Source organism: Lemur catta, chromosome 13 (genome assembly GCF_020740605.2).
Source record: "Lemur catta isolate mLemCat1 chromosome 13, mLemCat1.pri, whole genome shotgun sequence".
In the NCBI taxonomy this organism is placed as follows: Eukaryota; Metazoa; Chordata; class Mammalia; order Primates; family Lemuridae; genus Lemur; species Lemur catta.
Window position 1 is genome coordinate 70,940,408 of NC_059140.1, and position 24,461 is coordinate 70,964,868.

General features: G+C 37.9%; 1 protein-coding gene across 12 annotated transcripts in view; it reads right to left on the minus strand.

Moving 5' to 3' along the window:
- Nucleotides 1-639: 639 nt before the first annotated feature.
- NBEA (neurobeachin) overlaps nucleotides 640-24,461 on the minus strand; it is a 562,035-nt gene continuing 538,213 nt past the window's right edge. For 9 of the 12 annotated variants that reach the window (XM_045567190.1, XM_045567192.1, XM_045567195.1 and 6 more), the window contains 9 exons: nucleotides 23,693-23,782; nucleotides 21,018-21,210; nucleotides 19,218-19,289; nucleotides 17,134-17,289; nucleotides 16,392-16,562; nucleotides 7,729-7,830; nucleotides 5,653-5,849; nucleotides 4,564-4,715; nucleotides 640-2,475 (listed from right to left, as the gene is read on the minus strand). In XM_045567190.1, coding sequence (XP_045423146.1) covers nucleotides 2,385-2,475; nucleotides 4,564-4,715; nucleotides 5,653-5,849; nucleotides 7,729-7,830; nucleotides 16,392-16,562; nucleotides 17,134-17,289; nucleotides 19,218-19,289; nucleotides 21,018-21,210; nucleotides 23,693-23,782 — 1,224 coding nt within the window. In that variant the 3' untranslated portion in view covers nucleotides 640-2,384. The remainder of the gene's footprint in view (nucleotides 2,476-4,563; nucleotides 4,716-5,652; nucleotides 5,850-7,728; nucleotides 7,831-16,391; nucleotides 16,563-17,133; nucleotides 17,290-19,217; nucleotides 19,290-21,017; nucleotides 21,211-23,692; nucleotides 23,783-24,461) is intronic. The other 3 variants (XM_045567200.1, XM_045567193.1, XM_045567189.1) reach the window with 1 other exon arrangement.

Consider the following 24,461-nt stretch of genomic DNA (forward strand, 5'->3'; position numbering starts at 1 on the left):
GTAAGAGTAGCGAGCCTTTCCCAGGCTACTGTTGGGTCTGTCCCTTTGGTCCTGGGAAAGCAGGTGGAAGCATTCTGTGCAGCTCTATCATTGCCTGGGGCTGTCCGGGCTGCTGCCCCACCACCCATGCTGATTTGTGTGACCGAAGCCCCCTTGGCCCCCTCACGGCCACCTTGCAAGCAGCTGCTCGCTTCCTCCAGGTCCTCAGTCCCTGTCTGTGTCACACTTGGTCGATGATGGATTCTAGACAGTATCATTAAAAATGAAAATAGCATTATTTGATAACAAAGAAGGAGCTATTATACCCTTCACTATTTAGTTACTTTTAAATAAAATAAAACTAACCCAAAAAGCAGATTATGCAAAACAAACAAACAAACAAACAAAAAAACAAGGGCTGTTTCCCTCTGGTCACTGTTGCCCCAAATCCCTGACAGATGGTCAAGCAGAGCAGCTTGGGTTTCCGCCAATTAGAGAACCTCATTAGGACTCGATTTCATGTTTTCAGATGCTGTACGGCCTTTATATCAGGTGATGATGACTTCTTAAACTTGTATAACAACATAATGAATGCATGTTAGTGTGACAACATAACAAATGCATATTAGTGAAGTGTTCAATGAAATGTGAGACAATCAGTGAATTCTTTGCATATTTTATTTTTCTCTTTTTGATTTCCGACTCACACACATCTGGCATATTTTACATCTTTGCAATAAAACATGGTTACAATAGCTTAAGGAATTTATATATCCAAAATATTTCACCATGATCTCAAGATGAAATGAACTTGTCTTCCAGATGTTCAGTATCCTCCCAATTCTAAGCTACACACTCAAGATATTGCTTACAGCCTGGTGATGAGTAACTTAATCATTACGCTGATTTCCCCATAATTTCAGAATTTCATAAATACAAACAACAATGAAGAAGGAATTCAGTGCTAAAACTTACTAGTACAAGGTGGATAACAAATAAGTAATCACATCAATAAATAATGATATGTTTATGGTGCAAAGTGCCAATACAAAGAACCCATTATCTTGTTTTATCTTTTTAAATAAATGACTGCAAGTGAGTGTAAATTCTGAGAAAATTACATTCCTGTAACATGCCTCATAGCCCTACCGACACAATATGTACATCTATGACAATACAGTCACCAAATATACAAAGAAGAAACATGAAGAAAGTGTATATACCCCTGGGTGTATAACTTGATTAGTACAATGAATGGAAAATCATTTGATAGCCATCATTTTATATCATAAAAGATGAAGTGCCTTAGGCTAAGAATGTGGCTTTAGGTGAGAATTTCACAAGAACCTAAAAGAATAACTTCAGTTATTGTTGTAATAAAGTCTGACTTGTTATTAAAGAAACTAAGCTATTCAAGAACCAAAGAGGAAAAAAAAAGTTAGCATCAGACTCTCCTCCCTACTGTATACACACTAAGCTGGCGGGATGACTCTGGAAGAGATGTCCAGGTGTCGGAAGTCATTACTATGGAACTAACGACCGTGACTCCTATTTATACAGTAAAAACCAGGACCTCATCCCTAAGCCCCCTTTCTGCTGTGTCTTCAAATTATGAAGGGTAGGGCTGAATTTTCTGTGTATAAAGTACCAAAAATGGCAAATAATGGCTTAGTATCCAAATGCTTTATGAGCAAATTTTACTTAGAAGGGATGAATTTAGATTAAAAAGTGCAAACAATATTTTGGTGAAAATGTCAAAAATTACTGATTGAGCCCAAATTCAACCCTTTCATACAAGCTGTGTCCTTGGACAGATCTTTCTGTTTCATAGCGTGAATGCACCTGTTCCATCAAGACATTAGGAGTAAGGAACATGCAAGTTGTAACTCCACGATAAAATTAAGAAACATTTTGTTCTTTATACAAGGTTTTACTTTTACAAAAGTATCCCTTTTAAATAAGATGCATCTGATGTACAAAGTATCAAACGTGTTTTTTTTTTTTTTTTCTCAGCTTGAAAAGAGGCTGGAAATGGGATGCAGGTTAGGTTCAAAGCTTAAACTTTGTAACAACTGGACACAAGTTTCCTCAGAATTGTCAAAAGTCTCTTGTGACACGTCCTACAACCTTTTCTCAATAAACAACAATATATGAAATAATTACCAAAACATCTCCTAATTCATATAATTTACATGATATAAGCTTGCTTGGTAGCAGCTGGTGTTCAGTTGTGAAAAAACACACAAAGTAAAATGGTTGCTGACTACAATGTACAGCTATTGCTGGGTGTGATGGAATGTACAAACGGAGGTCGATGTAGACAGGTTTTTCCACCAGAGATATTGCCTTTCCACGCAGCACTTGTGCTCTCAGCTTTAACTTGGCTTTTGGTTCTTTCTTTACCTTCAGTATCTGTTCTGATGCTCATAATGCCACCGATTAAAATCTATATTAAAAGCTACAATGCTACCAGAAGCCATGCCGGTAATCAGAGTCCTGGAAAAGCAGAAAGAGCAGTTAAGAGTGATACACAGTCACTTATATGGTTGCTATTTTACACTAGACAATATCATGATCTCAAGGGTCACCAAGTCAATTTTGTGTTTATGAAGATAGGGTGGACATCTATCTCGTCTCGGTTCTGCCAAGAGAAGCTGTCAGTCGTGTGTACACCTGGACGGCCAGCCCTGCTGGGGTGTACAAGCTGACCTTGCAGAACCACATTTCCAGACTCCCCTGGGCACCCTGCGCCTCTTGGCAATCACACTCAAGCCTGTCCACCGCCTCCCTTTGGACATTTGCTGGCCTCTCTGAGGATTTCTGGCCTTTCTTCCTACCTCTCTGACCTTTCTTTTCTTTGTCTCCTGGAATCACTCCACCCCTTCAACGCTCACCCCGTATGCTCCCCTCGGGTGTATACCCAGTGATGTCACTTTCTGACACCCCTGTACTGAATCCCCATTACCAACTCAGGTTCCATGACCTTCTGTCTATAGCAAGTGCTGCTTCACTTTTGATGAGACACCTTGCTGGATAAATACCTTTTGAGTAGACATCCCCAAGATATGTTTATCAACAAAAATAATCAAAATTAAGGATGAGATTAAAATAGAAATAGAAACTTAACTAGCATCTTTCCTCCCTCCATTTGGACATCCCTGATACTACTGCAATTTTGAATGTGGTCTTTGATCTCCTCTCTCTGCCCTGCCTGGTGACTGGATGAACATCTTATGAAGTCTTTCCTGCTCTCCCCAGCCCTCAAGAAGAGTTCATCTCTTCCTTTTTCTGTGTTTCTGTCCCTGTTGCCTCATACACAATGATCATGATTATTTGAGCTCTTTGGGGTCAGTAATCTTAATACCTTGCATAGTACTCAACCTATGATGACAGCGGCAAAATGAATACATGAATGAATAAGAATGTCAGGGAGAATTTAAACTACTAAGCACACACATTATTTTGAACACTTTAGAAACACCCATGCATATACAATTAATTGCACAGTAAACCATTCCCATTCATAAGTATGGACTGAAGCACTTTGGAGCCCTCGTGTCATAACCTTAAACTTTCTTTAAAAACAATCTGGGCTGCATGCCAAACATATTTCCTCAGAATATATTTGATCACATTGTTTTTCCTGATGACTTTAGTATCATTTTAATATATTGTGAAGATGCTTTGTTAAATTTATTATATGTCTTAATATTTCAAATATTTTAAAACCAATATTCTTATAAGGAATATTATACAATTGAAAAAATGTTAATTGCCAAGCTTTTCTTATTTCTGTTAGATAACAAAAAAATGAGAAGTTATGTACCATATTCAGATTATAGGGTTATAGTTTATTTTTAAAATTTACAAACTTTAGGTTTCATATTTTCATTATTCTTTTCTTTACAAGAAACCCAAAGGTAAATTTTACGAAATAATGAAGTTCTTTTGCAAACTGAAGAACAATGGAAAAATCATATTAATTAAATGCCAATCATATCAACTCTTTTCAAGAAAGGATTTTAGGAGAATGCATAAAATAAAACAAAATAACATAAGTGGGAAACAGGTAAATATCAAGAAGAAATTGGGGGTAAAAGACCGTTTCAAGTGATGAGTGAGTGCCTTGTATGTTTGAAAGGGAGGCCAGCTGTAGCCCACACTGTGCGCTTGGCTGGAAATTGCTAGAAGTAGACCTCACACTGCATCCCACCTCTGCTGAAAAATACGTGTTTTCCTTACATAATACAAACCAGGGGAGGCCTGTCTGAGACTAGGTGAGGATCTGAGAACAGAGAAGTTGGTGGGAATAAGTTCTATGTCTTGGGCTTTATAATGTGCCCGGATATGCCTGTTCTTCACTGGACCCATTTCTTTTTCTGGTTCTTATTCTCTTCCTCTGTTTCCCTCCTACCAGAATCCTTCCTTAGAGTTCTTACTCCTCCCCTCAGTCTACCCTTTTCTGTGCTAGTCTGTTTTTCACTGGAGGCTGGAATCTCATTCACAGCACAATTCAGCCTCGGTACAATGAAGAGCTTTTGATGACAGTTGTCAGTGATTACACTTGTCCTTGACGCAGCTCACCTCTGGTCATGGGACAAGTCCATTGCTCTAATGCCAGCATCACATCCGGGGTAAATGTACAGCTGCTTGAAGTCACAGGCCTGCCAGACCTCCACCACACCATTGTCCCCTCCAGTTACCAGGTTCTGGCCATCGCTGCTCAGGAGAATGGCCTTAGAAAAGGCAAAAACCAACCATTTCACTCACATGTTCTTAAACAGTCAACTGTCACTACTGAAAAGCACTCAGTGCAGTTCCCTTATAATTATTATCTACTTCTAGCCATTTGTACAATTTTTTTTTTTTTTTGTGAGACAGAGTATCACTCTGTCACCCCGAGCAGAGTGCAGTGGCGTCATTATATATAGCTCACAGCAACCTCAAACTCCTGGGCTCAAGCCAGTCTCCTGCCTCAGCCTCCCAGAGTGCTAGGATTACAGGTGTGAACCATCACGCCCGGCCCCATTTGTACAAGTTTTTTAAAGTCCAACCTGTAGAATTCCCAATGTGGAATTCCTCAGAGTTCTTACACATACAAAGGATCTTATTAAAACCAATTTAAGTTATAAAATTACGGAAGTCTCAAAGAGAATATTATCAATTTAATTTAGGAAGACCTTGAGAATCAAGTAACATGATGTTTTGTTAAGTCCTGAATATTAAAAATGCTGAGACTTTTAGAAAAAATGGCAGAAGCATATTTCAGAACAGTTTTGAATAATGATAAACCAGCAATTATAATTGGGCACATGTAGGTTTGGTTTAGGGTTCTAAAGACAGGACTCTTTGACAACAAACTCACTTTAATGTTGTGAGGGTGCAGTGCTAAAACAATCATTTGTAAAAGGAGCTTAAAAAAAAATCTTAAGGTCTAACCTTTAATCAACCAACAGCTATCATTTCTGAAGTCTGATTCACTGAGTTAATTACTTGGGATTAAATGAACTTGGGTTTGTTCAAAGTCTCAGTCTACATGAATTTATATGCCTTTAAACCAGAGCACATTTATCTGGACATCACAGAAATTCTACCATGAATCCTTTAATGTAAAACAATCAATCTTTAATCTCTTGGCTTCAATCCTACTTAGCATCAACGACGCAGATTTACCCGTGTTGAATCATTGATCTCCATTTGAGCCAAAAGTTTCCCATTGATGCTGAAATTGCTGAATCGCCCTCGTTCATAGTAGATGATACAATGGCCTTCGCTGGAGACAGAGATCAAGCGTGGGAACAAGCAGTTTTCTGGTCCCTCAAGGGCTCTCAGCAGATCTCCAGTGATCGTGTGGACAAGGCAAGGCCCCTCTGCAGAGTGGGGACATGAATGGCCAAGGTCACTTGGTGATGACAAATCACACACCAGCCCTCACCAACTCCAAACCTCATCTGGGTAGGCCCTCAGATTGGTTCAAAGAACACCGTAAAGGAAAGAGGTCTGCTGGCCACAGCCAGGCACTGATGTGATATTTCAATAGAGCAAACACAGAGAAACTTTTCAACAATCCACACACATATAACACTTGGTCATTTCCTTCATCAGGTAATATTCATAATAAAAGAATAGTTCACAGATTATATGAGAACAAAAGATTTTATGTCGCAGACATTTTCTCTTTATGTGTTTCTAGAAATTTTTCTTGACAGTTTAAAAGAATTATCAGAACAGTTGCTAATTTTCTCTAGTAGCATCAAAATTTAAGCATTGCACCACATAAATACATCACTTTCAAATGTTTTAACTTTTTCTGTTGTCTATCCATAAAATGTAAACGCAAAATTAAGCACATTAATTTAGACTACAGAAACATATTTTGTTTTTAAATAAATGAATAGTGAGGTAAGAATGTAAAAGTAGTATGAAGAGTGACTTATTTTGCCCCAATTGTTTTTGGCTTGTTTTGCCCTTGTATTTTGGTCTTGATAAGATTAAATGAACAAAAAAACAAACAAAAACCTCACTGGTCAAGTTCATAAAAATAATTGGTTAATATGGGTTTGGTATATATCTACTCCCCTGCCCAAAAAAGATCTCCACAAAAACTATAAATGAATTACATTTTAATTTTTCAATTTATTTTAATACACATATTTTACAAAACAAGTGACACTATAAAGCTATACCTAAGTTTCTTCCTGTTTACTAAGTAACAGATGTATACTATAGAAAATTAGAAAAAAAAACCAGCAATCACCTCTAATATCATTCTCCACCTATAGAAAATTAATGCCTTTTCTTTATGTTTACTATGTGTTATTTTCCTTTTTTTAAAAACTTTACAGGATAGAATAATATCACACATATTGTCTGTCACCTTTTTTAAAAATTAAGAGACATTTATTGGAAATATCACATATGTGCATTTCTGGGTTATTTGCTCTTAGATATGTAGATAAAAGAAACATATCCCTGCCCTAAGACTATATCCATTCCCTGGTAAAGCAGCCAGAACAAGCTCTAACAACCAAATCTGATCATCTCGTCACCTTGATTAAAAATCTTCAATGGTTTCCTACTATAGTTATAATAAAATAAAAATTGCATACCCTTGTGCACAGGCCCCTCCTACCTGTTCAGCCTTCTGGCCCCCCCGATGCTGAGCACCTGCAACACTCCAGCATGTGGTCACTCAGTTTCTCCTAAGCACCAGGCTCCTTCTGCCTCAGAGCCATCCCACTAAGAACTGCTATGGCAGCCAGAATGGGGACCTAAGTTTCCTGGCTCTTCCTGAAATGACACTTCTTCCACGAAAAGTCAAAAGAACCAAGTAACCTTGTTTCCTTTCCACCAGCCTCTACACAGCTCCAGCCTTGTAAAGAAAGGGACTGGTGGACAGAGGGGACCCTAGGCCAGTCCCATGAGCAACCTGATCCATGCACTGCCCCAATGCATGAGGGGTATCTTCCCTGTCTTTGAAATTCCTTTTTAATGGCTGCATCATACGGATGTACTGCAGTTTATCAGTGTGCTGGTTAGAATGCTGGGGACCACAAAATATTACATAAAATTTTATATATATTTTATATTAGCACTAATAAATAATAATAAAACTAAACACCTGCAAAAAACCTAGGAATGACATTTGTCTACAGAAAACCTCCTGGAAGAAATAAACTGTAAATCATGGTTAGCTTGAAGAAGTGGTACATGGTCTAAAGATTTAAAATGAAAGAAATGACTTCTGACCTTTAGCACCACTGATAACGAGTCCAAGTTCCGCACAGACAGAAACACAGACGACTTCGTGGTCATGGCCTGTGAGGACAGCTCTTGGCGCAGGGTAGTCACCTGTGGGACAACAGCAGCGTGAAGGACATTCTGTTAAGTGAAATAAACCAGGCACAGAAAGATAAATATCCCATGTTCTCACTCATATATAGGAGGCTAAAAAAATTGATTTCATGGAGGCAGTGAATAGAATGGTGGTCACCAGAGGATAGAAAAGGTAGTTGGTTAACGGGTATAAAAATGCAGTTAGATAAAAGGAACAAGATCTAGTATTTGGTAGCACATTAGGGCAACTACAGTTAATAATTTATTGTACATCTCAAAATAGCTAGAAGAGAGTATCTGGAATATTGCCAACACAAAGAAAGGGTAAAAATTTAAGCGATGGATATCCCAATTACCCTGATTTGATCATTGCACAATTCTATACAGGTATCAAAATATTATATCACATGTACCTGGTAAATACATTCAACTATTATGTACCATAAAAATTAAAAAGTATCAATAAGATTTTATGCATAATAATATCCTTAACTTTTCTAAATGATTGTTTTGTCTTAGAGAGACTGGCATTTGAAAACCCTGAAATTATAAATGTAACAGATTTATATAAGACAAAGTTTTTGAGACCTTTCCCTTATATGCTATAGAAAAAAGCAATTTAATCTTATTGCAGGGAATTGAGAAAAAATGTAAAATAATATTAAAAATATTCCTTATGTATGCATGTTATATGTTTTCTATTAGGAAATAAGTTTTTTCAAAGGCTTGTGTCTGATTTAGATAGTTTAAAATGTTTTATTTTTTTTCATCAGAATTTCCCCAGATCATTTGAATAAACTGTGGAACTGAACTATTAGGGGATATTGTTTAGGGCCCCTAAAAAGCATTGTTTCCCTTTTTAAATGACAGAAAAGTAAATAAAATTCTATTCCAGGCTTTTTGAGTTGGGAAACCTGCAGCCAGGGGAAAGCCTATTTCATTGCCAGGGACAGATGTCACACACCCCAACAAGCATTCCAAATCTTGGGAATATTCCGTCACTGTCACATCACAATTGATGGATGTGGCTCAGGGTGAAAGGGCCAGTGCAGAGGGACGTGCAGGTGAGACCCCCCCTCCGAGGACCACAGCACCAGCGCCCTCCGCCCAACCCTCTTCCTCCTCGGAAGAGCTCTCTGTGTGCTGGAATTACAGGACTGATAAAGCACAAACATGCCCAATTTTGAGATTCCTTATAGGCAAGCACTTGGAAACTCCAAATATAAAAGGCTCAAAATAAACATTCCACATCACTTTTATCAGAAATCATTTCAATATTCTCATAGTGGATAAGAAAAAAGCATTAGATGATGCTATTCACATAGACCTGACAAGGAGAGCTTTTTCAGTGAGGTGGTCTGCGGTTTTTAGAGAAACGGTCAAAGCAAAGATAACTCACAGTTTTTATTTTAAGCTTCGTCTGTGGCGCTGGTGATATGCAGGGGAAGCTCTGGGCCTTCTGAGTCACAGCTGTGACTGTGGACAAAGGCCGTGGAGCTTCTGAGACCTGGCCCCTCAGTGCGGCTCTGCCGCAGTCACAGGGCGAACCTCTCCTAGTGACAGTCAGACTTTATCCCTGACCTCTGTGAAGTCACCGCAGCATCAGGGCAGCCGGTATTTTCATTCCTGTTTATACTGACATAACCTATGATGCACTTTTAAAATTTAAAATCCCAGAATAAGGGATGTAGTGGAAGGGTGGGGTCATTTCATTATTACTATGATTTTGAGATTTATTTCAAACTGTTACGCTAGAAATTGGCTGGGACAGCTGAGGAGAACAGTTCTGGGTGAGGAGTCCCCTTAGCACTATCCCAGTCCTCAGCCACGGGCAGGGCTGCCGCAAAGGTCTGGCCCAAGTACCAAATGTGCCTGGGCCTGCATTTCCCAAGGTCACAAAGTAACACAAGTAGGAACATTCTCTGGGTCGGAAAATGACAAATCGGCCCATGATATGGTTTCATGGCATTACATACTCATAGAGCGTTCAGTGAAGAATAGAAGGTAGACATGATAAACCTATTTTCTCATTCACTCTAAGTTCTTCTTCCTCTTCAGAGATGACGCTGACTACACTTTCCTGTGAGCATTGCTGCTGCAAGGCAACCTCCTCCCTTGAAGTCTGAACCTGGATCTAGGTCACTGTACGTTTCTGTCCTACCATCACCTTCCAGAAACTACCAACAGTATCATTCGCCCTCCTTTCCCCAGGAAGTGGGCTCTGCATGAAGCCGAGACACCCTCTGGCCTGCGATCTGAAGCTCTCTGATCAGGACAATGTATTAGTCCCCTCTTGTTTGTACTGCTTCTGACCCAGGCCAAGACCTTTCTTGAAGCCGCAGTTCCATAAAAGGAAAGGAAAACCAGAGACCAAGTGGCAAGCAGCTCACCTCTCAGTCACGCACCCTATAAAGTGTCCCGATGTTAGGCTGAGGGGACGGGACAGCTGAGTGGTCTACTGTGGACAGGCCCTGTGCTGGGGATATTCCAACACATGTACCAGCATTTGGTCCTCAGAGAGCTCTGAGAGGGAAGCATTACTATATATGTAACTATGCTTCCCTCTGATACTTAATAAAGTGACGACATAACATTTACCAAACCCCAGACAAGATTCCTTGCTCTGTGAAGTGACACAAACTCATCTCATATATATAAATGTAAATGTACTTTAAAAATATCTCTGGGCAAGTCGTTGTCCATGTTTTCATCTCTTACTTCACTTTAATTTAGTGGTGCCTATGGAGCTGGCACCAGGACAGTCTTTTTAAAAGAAGGCTGGATGCAAACAAAGAGGGATGTGATTTGGCAGATGTTTCGTGACACGCTGTGGCTGGCAGGAGGGTCAGTGTCCAGAGCTGAGGCACACACGGTGGGAGCCCAGAGGTGTGTGTGCACAGCTGGTCGCTCCTACTCAACTGGCTTCTCCTTTCTTAGTTTGCATAATGCTTGTGCATGAGCTAAAAGGCTTTTTAAAAGTGGGATAGGAAACAATAACAAGGTCTTATACATTACTGCTCCATGAATATTTGTAAATGTGACTAAAAAAAGATGATGGTAAATCCTCTTTCAAAGTTGCATATTGCTATGATTTTAAATAATTCTTACGTATGTATATCAAGCTCTATAAAAAGTACCTTTTATATGGTATAAACATTAAAACTACATACTTTACAAGCAGATTGGCTTTTGAGCTGAGGTCCCAATGCATTGTAAGTGTCTGCTGAAGAGACAACAATGTTAACTTGCCCCTCTTGTGACTATCTTGTTGGAAGCTACAGCACGTAATAAGAAATGTCAAGTCCCAAGATCAATGAAATTTTGGACTCTAGGGATCCAACAGGAATAGCATTGATCCTTTTAAAGAACACCAGTCAGAGATGGGCTGTAATATATTGCAGAGAGGGGCTCAAGAGCAGCCAAGTCCAAGCTACCTACCTGACAATAAATTCAATCAGCTTTTAGCACAAATTGCCTGCTCTGCTCTGCTTTCTTTTATGCAGTAGGCTGCTTCCAATTAAAGTGCGCAAATTAATTTTTATCACTTCCAAATTAGTTTCAGAATTTGTGTAAAAGTCTGTTTCAGATGAAAGCATCTGGCCCTCACATCTTTGCAGTTCTGTTATCTAGTTAGGGACCTATTTAAAGCCTGCAAGATAATTTCTGTGTTCAAAGCCATAAGTTTGAAAGAATAACAATAAATACTATTATTATAAAATACATTAACAAAACAACCACAATTCAACTGTAACCTATGCTAGGTAACCTTTGCTTCTCTCTTTTATGGTCTGTGATCTGAAACTCTCTTTGTAATACTCTGTTCACAAATCTTCATTGCCTTTGGGAAAAATTCATTAAAATGATAATAATAATTAGAAAAAGACTAATATTTCTGCAATCTCTAGTCACAACAATGTGTTTGACACAATGAAACCACAGACTCTTTATATCCACCTAAAACAATCCAAAAACATAACTTATTTTTTCTTTGTGGAATTAGTAGAGCTATCCATTACAATATAATAATGACCATGCAAAAGAAACGAATAGATATTAAAGTCACTTGAACTTATCTTGAGAATACTCTGTGAAGTGCACACAAGGTTAGATGATAAATCTATCATTTCATGATGCTGTGATAAACAAATACTATTTGGCTTCTGTGACATACAAAGCAGTTCACTGTCCACATCAAGACCAATCCCTGAATTTTAACAGCTGCTGGGATATTATGTTTTATGCTAGGACTTCCCCCTTCAAGTCTAGGTTAATACATACAACCTTCAAAACCTAAGGGCATTGTGTCGCACACTTTAATATGAATTTAGACTTAAGTAGCTTTTTGATCTTGAGTAGCAATGTATTATGAGACAGAAAACACATATAGCCAGATTCTCTGACCTGTGAATTGGGAGCTAGAGTAGATTAAATTGGAACACAATAAAAATCTTTCTCTTTCATATTACGAGTTTTCTGGTGGCAGTGACTATGTCTATGTCAACACCACAGCCGGATCTCACCGATATGACAGTCAATTCAGCGTATACTGTGACTGCCTTCAAAGAAAGTGAATTGACCAACATATGTGGCTGCTCTAGTCAGGGACAGACATGCTACTGGGTTGGCTGTTTTGATAGACCAGTGAGTCATAAATCAGTTGAGTCAATCAAATACTAAATCTGACCTATTTATTTAATTTATTTATTTTTACTATTGCGATCATCCTTATGGCAAAAAGCTGAAACCAATTTTTTACATAATCATCAATTTGTACATAAGGTGTAAAGCAAAGCATCTTACGGATGCTCAAAGTACTTATGGTATAAAATATTATGTGATAGCAATTCATGATTCATGTAATAAGCACTCAATATCCTCAGTATATCCAAGCAGAAAAAGCAGTTTTGGGATCAGCATAATAATACATTCTTAAGGTCAGGCATACAGTGGCTCACGCTTGTAATCCCAGAACTTTGGGAGGCTGAGTGGAAGGATTGCTTGAGGTTAGGAGTATGAAATCAGCCCTGACAACATGGCAAGACCCTATCTTTACAAGAAAATTTTAAAAATTGTCCAGCCATGGTGGCACGTGCCTGTAGTCCTAGCTACTTGGGAGGCTAAGGCAGGAGGATTGCTTCAGCCTAAGAGTTTGAGGTTGCAGAGAGCTGTGATTGGACCACTGCACTCCAGCCTGCGTGACAGAGTAAGACCCCATCTCTAAAAAAAAAAGATTCCTGTAAACTGCAGAAGGTCAGAGACTTTGACTCTCTACCATTCCCGGCTACTGAGATAGCACCAGGCACAGGAGGCACTCAACACCGATTTGCTGCTGGACTAATACTGTGTGTTTATCCTGTTTATTCTAGGAGAGCATTTTTTCCCTTACATTAAGGATCATGGAAGCCACACTGTATCTGTTCACACTGACTGTCCAATTAAGTCTAGACTGGGTGGATTTCATGGAAGTGGTTTAGGTTCATAATGATGGTAACAATTTTTGAACAAAAAATAAATTCTTATAGATGGAGGCAACAATGAAAAATATTGATAATCTTCTATCATAATTTCTTTTTTTCTTTTGAGACAGAGTCTCGCTCTGTTGCCCGGGCTAGAGTGCCGTGGTGTCAGCCTAGCTCACTGCAACCTCAAACTCCTGGGCTCAAGCAATCCTCTTGCCTCAGTCTCCCGAGTAGCTGGGACTACAGGCATATTCCACCATGCCTGGCTAATTTTTTCTATCTATATTTTTAGTTGACTGGCTAATTTCTTTCTATTTTTAGTAGAGACAGGGTCTCGCTTTTGCTGAGGCTGGTCTTGAACTCCTGGCCTCAAGCAATCCAATAGCCTCAGCCTTCCAGAGTGCTAGGATTACAGGCGTGAGCCACTGTGCCCGGCCCCGTAATTTCTTAAAGATAATCTTATCCTTATTTAAAGCTTAAAATACTGCTTTATAACAAATACAATATCCATAATTTTGTTCTTAACAATTAACAGAAGCATTTTGTATTTACATAGCTCCTGTTGTAAGGAACTTTAAACACTTTAAATATTTAACTTTTCCTGCTGGAAAAAGTTATAGCTTTGATGGACCAAAGCTATAACAGATAGTTAACCATCTTTTGGTTAACAAAATCATTAGAAAGTAAAATAGCTAACACAGATAATTAGTATAATTTAACATTTTTCTTTAAAATTCTTTACCTCATAGCAGTATATTCTATAAAACATCTTATCTCTGCTGCTAGATGCCAGCTTTTAAGAAATAAATCTCTTTTTTGGAAATAACACTTGTATCATTTCTGAGCTTCAGTTTGAAGACGGTAATTAATTAGGTTTAAAGCTCTATTGTTTCTTTTAAATTTTTTTCTATCTAATAACTTCTAATTTTTATTAATAAATGTGGAAGATACTGCATGGATTTGCTGTTTAATTAAACTTTTTAAAGAAATGCTATGCTATTATGAAAATAAAGAACATTTGGAAATATGTGAAAATACATTTAGAAAAAATATATGTGATACTGTACTATGCTTGAGAATAACAAAGCCATCAATGGTAGGCCAAATGTCTATACACACATGCAAACACAGACACACTAGAATTCTGTTAAAAATAAAATTCTTTTAAGGACATGGTTTTAAAAAAAGTAAATAAGGAGGTTAACTTACTATTATTTACAGTATGATGTTCATTAATAAAGTAGAATTGGTCACTAATTATTTGAACTGGTTGGAAATCAAGCAATACTGAATATTTTTTTCCCTCAAATCAGTGTCACATCTTGCTCAAAATTTAGAGCAGAGACTTGTGTATATAATACACACTCTTTCTCTCATTCAGTATCTATGCCAAGAGACATATATGACTTTACAACACTCTTCTAGTTTCTTTATCCACTGTTCTTTACCTCTAGCTATGGGCAACAAGAATAGAACTTCACATAACATTTGGACATCTAGGTCAATCTTCTACTGTCTTCTCAAACACATATATTTCTATATTCTCTCCTGTGGCCTTTCTTTATCAAATGCCATTTCCTATTTTTGCAGTATTCTTGTCAAAATGCATGAGTTGGAGGGAGGGACTGAGACTCGAGGGGCCAACGTGCAATTCAGTTTCTACCCAGCTACCTCACAGGTGGGCACTGAGCAGGGGTGGCAACCTCCAGCCGAGCAGTCTGACACAGCACCTTGTCAGATGCGGTGACTTACTACTGTAGTCCCAGTGCTTTGGGAGGCCGAGGCAGGAGGATTGCATCAGCCCAGGAGTTCAAGACCAGCCTGGGCAATATAGTGAGAGCCCGTCTCTACAAAAAATGAAAAAATTGGCCAGGCATGGAGGCTGAGGATCGCTTGAGCCCAAGAGTTCGAGGTTCCAGTGAGCTATGATGACGCACTGCACTCGGCCTGGGTGACACAGTAAAACCCTGTCTCTAAAGAAAACAACCAAAACAACCCATAGAAAAGAAACAATGCCCCCCAAAACATGGTATCTTATAAATTTCTTATCTACTTTTATAATATTTCAGTTGCAGATGCACAGGGTTCCTGGGAAATTGTTATCTCTGTTGTGTCATAAATATTCCCCAAACTCAGGTTCAGGTTTGTTTACGAGCGCTTTTTACGCTGTGACTGATGTATGAATTACCATTTGAGTAACACTGGTTTAGGTACTTGTCATTATCAGCACTTCACAAAAACCATTCTATATTTTACAGGAAATGTATGCAATCTCTCATCCAGGTCTTCAGTCACACAACAATATTTATTAAAAACCTAGTATGTGTGTCAGTGTGCCAGGAATCAGAGACTTAAGATGGAAAGGGAGACACTCATGATCTACTTTAGTGTTTCCTCAGGACAACAATCTATGCTCTTACGTGAACAAAAGGCTCCACAGAAAAAAAAGTTTCAGGACTGTGGGGTAAACAAATGTCAATAGATTTATGTATGTAAGACTTTCAGAGCTGACATACAGAGTTCGTGTATATGTACCATTTTCCACAATTATTTTACTATGGAGTCTTCCTTTTTTCCCACAGGACATCTAAGGGATTAGTGTGCAATAAAACACACTTGCAGAATCATCCCAAGCGAGGAAACTGACTTAGTCTTTGCATCGCCAGTGCCTAATCTGAATGGGGTACTCAATCACTGTTTGTTATATGAATAAACAGAGAAATTTACTATACTATGAGGTACAAAGTAGTAAATGCCCTGACTGAGGCACAAATAAATCTTATACACATTCAGAGAAGGAGAAGATTATGTTCAGCTAAAAGAAATCAATCATGAGTTTTAATGGATGAAATGACACGGAAGGAAATTTCCAAAGGATGGGGCCCTTTGGAGACTGGGGAAGGCAGCTGAGCAGAGAGCCAATGTGAGGGGATCTGGGCATCTCTCCAGGCTGAAGGTGATAGTAGTTGCTCATTTTTACACTTCAAATATAGCTGCATTCTGATCATGATTTTTGCCACTTAAACTTTTATATTTTCTATTAGGGAATAATCAAAAAGGCAAAATATATTTAAATGAATTTATAGTCTGATAGGATAATTTTAGACAAACACTCACTGCTATTCGGGTTGTCTCCTATGATATGGTGCCGTCCACTCCAGTACCAGAGGAGCAGGGTGGCATCTCGCGATCCAGACACGATGTAGCAGTCCCCACCTATGTATGACTCGGACCTGGCCAAGCATGTGACCACATCCCAGTGGCCAAAGACAATCTGAGTCAATTTCCCTGCAACACAGAAATGACAGGTTTATTTCATTTAATCTTCAAATGGTAATAAGCATAAGTTTATTTTACCACATATTTTTTATTTTACCAGATTTTTAAAAAATTTTATGTTATCAGATTTGTGGAAAAGTCAATCTATAGACTCACAAATTTATGATGTAATTCAAATCTAGCCACAGGTGCTTTTTTGTATTGCTTCTGAAAATTGATATGAGAATATCATTTGGGATTTTTAATGAAAGGACTTATTAAAGAACACAGTCATGATTTTTTCTCTTCAGGGTTTGGGCCACACTAAGGGGAGGTTTAAGATCTTTTACTAGATATGAATTTGGGGCAGGGGACAATAGCTGCATTTGTCTTATGAACTTGGGGAATCACATTAAAGTTCAGGATGGATGAAGCTATAATTAGTTATTTAGCTTAAAATGTGAACATTTAATTTCAATCTTGACTACTCAAATTGACAAATGATGAAAATGTCTACACTAGTAAGTATGAATTTATATTTAGCTTTGGTTGTAACAACAGTCATTTTGAAGAGAATAAGGTATTTTGTAGTTAAGATTACCTGTTTCTGTGGAATAAACTCTGAAGCTCTTATCCCAGAATCCACAGATAAGAATATAGCGATTATCTGCTGTGACCACAAAACAATGTGCATTGATTTGTATACTCTGGTCAACAAGGTCTGTGATCTGCCGTTTGTTCACACCAGAATTATTGGCTGAAAATGCATAGGAAAAAGCTCTCAAAGAAAGAGTCCACAAGAGTTTCATCAAGCTCTTACAGAAGGAAAAGAATACTTTTATGCTTCATTTATCTAGAAATAGATTCTTAATGCTACAAGATTATTAAGATTTTAACATTTTCCCTTGAGGAATATAAATTTCCTTAGTAGCAGTGATAATTTATGAACCACATAGCATGTTTAAAAATTATGCCAGAAATTTAAGTTCTTCCTCCACCAATAAATAAAAACAATGTGAGGAATTCAAGATAATGAATTTAAAACACAATAAAAATATTTAAATGCAATCAATTCTACAGATGTTCACAATGCAAAAGTTCATTAGTTCGTAAGAATCAAATGAGAAATAAATATTGTATGAAGTATGTTATATATGGAAAAAATATCTTAATATGTGCCCTAATCTGTCATTTTCTGATGGTATTTACAATTCACGTGGAAAGAGGCGGGTAGAGATTTGAGCAAGGGATGTTGTTATGTGGGCAGCCCCACAGGGAGCTTTAGGTCAGCAGCTTTAAAGACCCAATTGTCAACAAACAGAGGCCTTTCCAGATTGGGCTGGCAGCAAGGAGGAGAGGAACAAAAGGATGGGAGAGGGATTGGGGAGGAAAGAGACAGGCAAAGGATCGGTGCATAGCACTGGGACTGAATCTGAATAAAGCCAGGAACTCAGAGACACCACATGATTTCCCTAGTGCCTGTCTGCATGCCAGCCTGTCCCTTTCTCCACGCCATCCTTTCAGGCTAAATCCCTGGGCTGAATCCTTAAACAGAAAATGCAGATGTAGGAGGTCACCATCACCACTCTCTAACGCCAATTAAATCTAAGTGCTACTATCTGTAGATATCTACTAATGCTATAAACATAATTACCAGGGAATGTAAGCCATAAAAAAATATATACCAAAAATGACAAGAAAACAAAGGAACTATGGAAAAAGAAAACCAAACATCCTAGGTCATTTGAAAACTATGTAACTGGTCCTTGATTAATTACAATAGAGCTATTAATTTTCTATGGTTACTCATCAGCTGTGTATTTCATTGCCAATGTCGGTTGGACAGAGGAACAGTTAGACTAGATGCTGAAAATATTCCTAGTCCAAAACCTTATATCCTCTTAAAGACATATAAATGCTATTTTGTATAGGGGTATAAGTAACCAACTGAAATGGCTGTGTCTTATCTTATTTCCGGGTTTAAAGATGAAGGGTGACTTAGTCTAAGAATGAAACATCATAACTTGTATATAGTTTAACAATTTCTCATAGCATTTCCAATTTTCTTCAATTTAATTTTCTAAATAATCCCATGAGATAGGTAGAACAAATATTATCATAAACCATGTCACAGATATGAAATTGGAGTCCTAGAAAGATTAAGACGCTTGCTCTGGATCATATGGCCAATAAGCGTGTATGTGATTATTTAAAAATATTTTGAATATCTGCTGCAAAGGGTTACAGCTCATCGGTTTGCAATCATGTAAAATCTTTACTTCAAAAAAATGATTAGCCCTATTGAATAGAGATTTCTAGAAAAGATGGTCTTTGGTATTAGTTTCCTTTAATAATTTCTTTGAATCCTTATGTTTTAAATAGTATAGAGTTATTAAAGACTATTTTAGGCTGTAAAAAAGACAGTTTGGAATTATTTGCCTTATTTATAACCAACTTAAATGACCTCTTAAAATATCAAGAAAATGCTATGAATAATTTCTTTAATACCAAAAAGTTTTTGGTGGCATATTATGATTTGCACAGCTCCTTGATGATAATTTAAGATTATCTGCACATTAATTTTGTGCCAGAATAAATGTTAAACTATTTTTAGTGAAAAATAACCATGTAAGAATCTGTGGACTGTCAGTATCCATGAAAGTTTATTTTTGTTTGTTAACATACCAATTAATGGATCCATTTCAATGGGAAGATGATGGGCTTGATCCAAGGAGTATCCTGGAGCTCCTCTGAGGCCTAAAGATTAAGATATATATATATATATATATATATATATATATATACACACACACACACACACACACACACACACACACACACACACACACACAGAGAGAGAGAGAGAGAGAAACTACCATAAAATTCTCAGAAAGAAGAAATTTCCCAATGATCAGTGTTTTATGATGATAGTACAAAATGCATGTTTGCTTAAAAATTATTTGGTAAATTAGTCTAAGAATGATTCAGTTGTATGATGTCTTTGTAGAGAGCCTTAAAAAAATCACAACAGGGAATTTAGGTCCCCTTTTACAATGCAGAAAGCTGGAAAGAGTCTTGTTTCCATCCTAATGATAAGAAGAAGCTGAATAAAATAGAAAATCATAACATTTCTTGATCCCATCAGAAAACTAAGGTCCGTGAGCAACCAATGAGCCTGAAATCAAAGCAAAGGCTGTGCCTCCAAGCAGGGATAGGTACGAGCCTGGGCTTTGGGGCAGGGCAGAGGAAGCTGAGGCTCCCATCCAAGGGGACCTTCTTTCAATACATGACAAGTAAATGGAAGGTATAATATTGGGCCACACCTTAAATATTAATCTCACTAGAAGCTACTTTCAGAGGATTAATGTTTAGGGCCTGATTGAGTTCATAAGTCATAATTTTTCATATGCGATTATATAACATATATGATACTTTTGAATAATTTTAAAGAACAGTTTCACCCTTCATAGTTTTTGCCTCAACGAAAAACATTTCTAGAGGCTAAGACTCCTGTGAATGATAAAGTCATAAATTTTCCTTAAGATGCTTGCTTCATATTTCTGACTGAATAGAAGTAGTGCTGCCTCACGCTGGTGTCTCCAATGACCACAAAATAGGTGCACTTAGAAACTCTTAGGAGAGAAGCCACTGTACAAACCACTGTATTTTTCAGAGCGATGTAGAGGCCAGTAGAATAGAAAGAGTCAGGCTACTTCAACGTGGCTCATCTGTCCACTTCTGGGGACAGTGGGAGTCCTGGGGCTTCCCCTCAAGTGGGGAGCTGGGCCAGCTAAAACATTTGGTCACATCTGCTTCCGCCCTGGCTAAATAAGTATGAATATGTCTAAATTTTTGCAACAGCAGTATATCACTTCAAGATGTACTGGCTGGAACTTTCAGGAACAAGTTTGGAGAAAACACACGTGAAATCACTGAACAATTTAGATATTTTGTCTTTTCTCAAAGACTCAAAGCTGTACAAGAACAGAGATGGTACTTGCCTTGTTCATCGCTGTATTCCCAGTGCTTAGGACCATTTGCAACATAACAAGCAATTAATATTCAATTATTTGCTAAATAAATTACTGACCTGGCAGAAAGAGAATTTGAAACCATCATCCAGAAAATTCAGATTCAAACTCACTTTTGTTTAATATTGGGTAAAAGTGGTTTTTGCGGGGGAGGAACAGTGGCAGAATAGGGTGGGAGGACCTGAATTATTTTGTAGAACTGCTTCAATGTTATCAAATATTTAATAAGTTCTTAAGTATAAGCCAAGCATTCTGTGAGGCATTAAAGGCATTAATATACAGCAATAGTGAATAAGGCAGACAAGAGCCATTTAGTTCTGTTTCATAATTATTTACTTACTCTGCTGTTTTTTGTAGACGACGTGGCACAGGAGCTAACACCCAGCACACTGTTCTTACCTTAATTGTAGCTTTTAAGAAATCTTTAGGAAGCAACTTGCTTAGGCACACGTACCTACTGTGTTGTGCCATCTATTCACTGCAAACAGTCGGCTGCAGGTCACCGTCACCACTGCAGGGATGGTCAGGTGGGGCAGGGTGTTGGCTGCCACATGGGTTACAGGGGAATTTGAAGGGAACTTCAGCACCATTATCACGTCCTGTTGCATCTGATCTTTAAACATGAGTGGACTCTGTGGAAGGAAACACTGTTGAATAGAAAGGGAAGAGAGCAGAGGAAAACAAAAGGAACAGCATGGTTAGTGAAAGGTCTAGGGAGAGGGAGGTTAAACAGACAAGGCTAGTATGAGCACACACAGGGAGGACGAAGCAACCTGAACTTCCCTACTGGCGAATGCCTGCCCCAACTAGAGCACCTCACACCTAAGGAGGGCCCGGGAAGCAGAGGGCAAGGGCTCTGTGAAGTCACAGATCTAGGGACACAGAATCATTAACAACCAGCCTCAGTTCAAATGTCGCCAGACTACAACGTGAAGCTCATAGACATGTCCCACCACACAACGGAATTATTCAGTGCAGTCAAAAAATCAGTTTGGTGGGAAATTTAAGCAAATCAGTTACTGCCCTTGTTTACATGAAATACTAAGTAGATTGACTAATACTTTCATTTCTATCTGGTTGATTTGGGGTCACAACTACAGTCGAAATAATTAAAATATATTAGCCTTCATACAGCAGCCCGGTGTTCCCGTCAGTGCCTTGCCCACGTTTCTGCTCTGACACTGTTTCCTTTCTCCCTTCTAGACTGTGAGCTCACTGAGGGCCAACATTTTTTCTTCTTTTTATTAACTTTTGTTTCTCAAACATCTAGCATATGACTTGAGAGAAAGTAGACACTGTAAGTACTACAAAACACTATCAATACGACCATGTAAGAAACACACAATAGGGATGCTGGAAATAATCATTATTTAGCTTTCATACATATTTTGTAATTGTTTGCTATTCATATATGAATGCTCTGCTATGTGAACTTAGAAAGCTTAGATTTTCTCTATAAACAGTTCCACACCAATGTAGTCTCTTAACAATTTCCCCTAGGAAAGTAATGGATTTTGACTGGGCATTTCTCCAGGATAAATATTTTTATTATTATTACTAAACAGAGAACACTAATATGGGAATAAAACTCTTCTGCCAACCATTTCATAAAATAAAGTGTTAGAGGTATTCTCCTGGACAGTTTATTAAAAATGCTTCATCCCAAGGCTTGAGGCTCTAAAGCCACATCTCTTGTCTATACTGTGGCTGGGGGTTTACATGGGAATAGCTTGAGTTTGGGCAAACCTTTCTGTTTTGCCACACACAAGGCCCAACTGCAGTCAGAGGGTTCATTAGTGACTAATCAAGGGGCTGAAACTGTTTGGCTTGAGCTATTGTAGAAAGAAAAAAAATGTTTAAAAAATATTTATTTCTGTGTTTCCTGGGAGTTTGACTGTTGATTCTTTGAAGATATAAAAGATTATTTGTCTCTGTACCTCCCACACTTGGCATCGTATCTGACACATAGAAGGGGCTCTATAAAAATCTGTTAAGTAACTGAGAGAATAAATGAAAGGTGTGAACAATGCTTCCATCACAAAATATCAGCTTATAGATTTGTTCACACATAAATTTTGGAGCACATTCCAGAGCTGTTTATTCCAACATTAGGATACTTATTGTCTTAATAACCACCTAGAAAACATGATGGACTGTGATTCATTTTGTAAGCAAGTTTTGACCTTCAAACATTTTTTACTTCAGTAAAAAATTTGTGAAAAACCAAAGTTTTATAAATAAATTCTAAGGAAGTTTCTCAGAAAAATTTTATTCTTTCTTCAAATTAGATAAAGAGGAAAATGTTCACTATTTGCTAATAAACTGAAAAGGGGCTGTTTTGTTAAGAAAATGGACTTTTAAGACTTTTAAAATTCAGATTAAAATGGGAAGAATATAACTTTCTCATTGCAAAATGGGAATAAAAGGTTTGACCCAAGTAGCTAATGATGATGATGTCCGCTAACATTTATTAAGAACTTATCATAGGATAGGTGCTGGTGTAAGTGATATGTTGTATTGAGTCATTATATTCCCAGTGGTAGGTATTATTTTTACCCCTAAGTTACAGATGCGGAGGCACAAACACAGAGAGGTTAAAAAGCTTGCCCGAATCATTTGCTACTTAGTGCAGAGACGGTGTTTGGCCCAAGTCTGGCTCTGGGGCAAATACTGCTCAACAGCCTCTCCGTAGTAACCACAAATTACCTTCATATTTCTTTCCTTTTCTTAAAACAAACTACTCCCCCACCCCACCTTGCCCCCAAATTTGGCAGTATTGTATTGTGCTTATATTTTTCACTGTAATTTACAAATCAAATCTAATTTTGGTGCCAGCGTGTGTCTCTATGCCTGTTTGTGCATGAATGAGCTTCTGTAGAGGTGTATACATAGAAAAGATAGTTATTTTCATGAATCCAAAACTGGGCTAGCTTAAGCAGGACTTAAAGGTAAGAATTATACCCCCTTCTCTGTTTCTCTCTGGGGTATCAGTACGTACTTAGGCTAAAGAGTTAATCAATAAATCGAGAAGCCTTTAAAAATATGCTGCTAAAATCACTATTTTATTTGCTCTCTACCCAGGTAAAAAGGAAAGAAAAAAAAAATCTCAACACCGCTGCTATGTCTTACCAGGTGCATGGCAGAACTCCGAGGCGGATGTGGCTCAATAAGCAACTGAGATGGCGTCTGTCCAAAGTTCTGTATCTGTGCCTCCATGGCCTGCAGGGGAAGGAGGGTGATTGTCACAATCAATATGCATCAAAGAGAGAGGCCAACACACTCTCTGACAATGCAAGTGTATCCCAAGTCAGCCATGAAAAAAAGTCCAGAAAATTCACCGGGTGCTCTTTTCTCAGGGTGCAGAATCATCCAAGTGTTAGTATTTTGTAGACAAGCTTTGCTTCTCCTTCCAAACATGCTTCAGTTAATCAAGTCACTATTCTTATTTCCAGAAGCTGGGGTTAAATGTGGAAATGCTAACCTGTGAATACATGCATGCAGCTAAAGACCAAAGAACACTTTCAATACTAAATATAACACAGATACCTTAATAAAATCCTGTGTGAGAAGGAACGTATAGGGATCTCTAATGAAATAAGCTTCTGGAATCTTAATGGGAAAAAAGAATGAGACATAAAGTCCACCATGGTACAAAATAAAATTCTGAAAAGCATATGTTCCAATGAATTCAGAGGACAATGAATAGAAAGAACACTGAGACTTCTGTAGGATAATTAAATGTGATAAAACTTATAAAAATATATTTTAGCTGTCTATGCTATTTTTAAGATTCTGGAATATTAGTTACAAGGTATAAATTCATTTCTTTCGATTTTTTCCCTGAAATTTTAGGAAGAATTCACCCCAAAAGGAAAGAATTCTTTGGGTATCCTGAGCT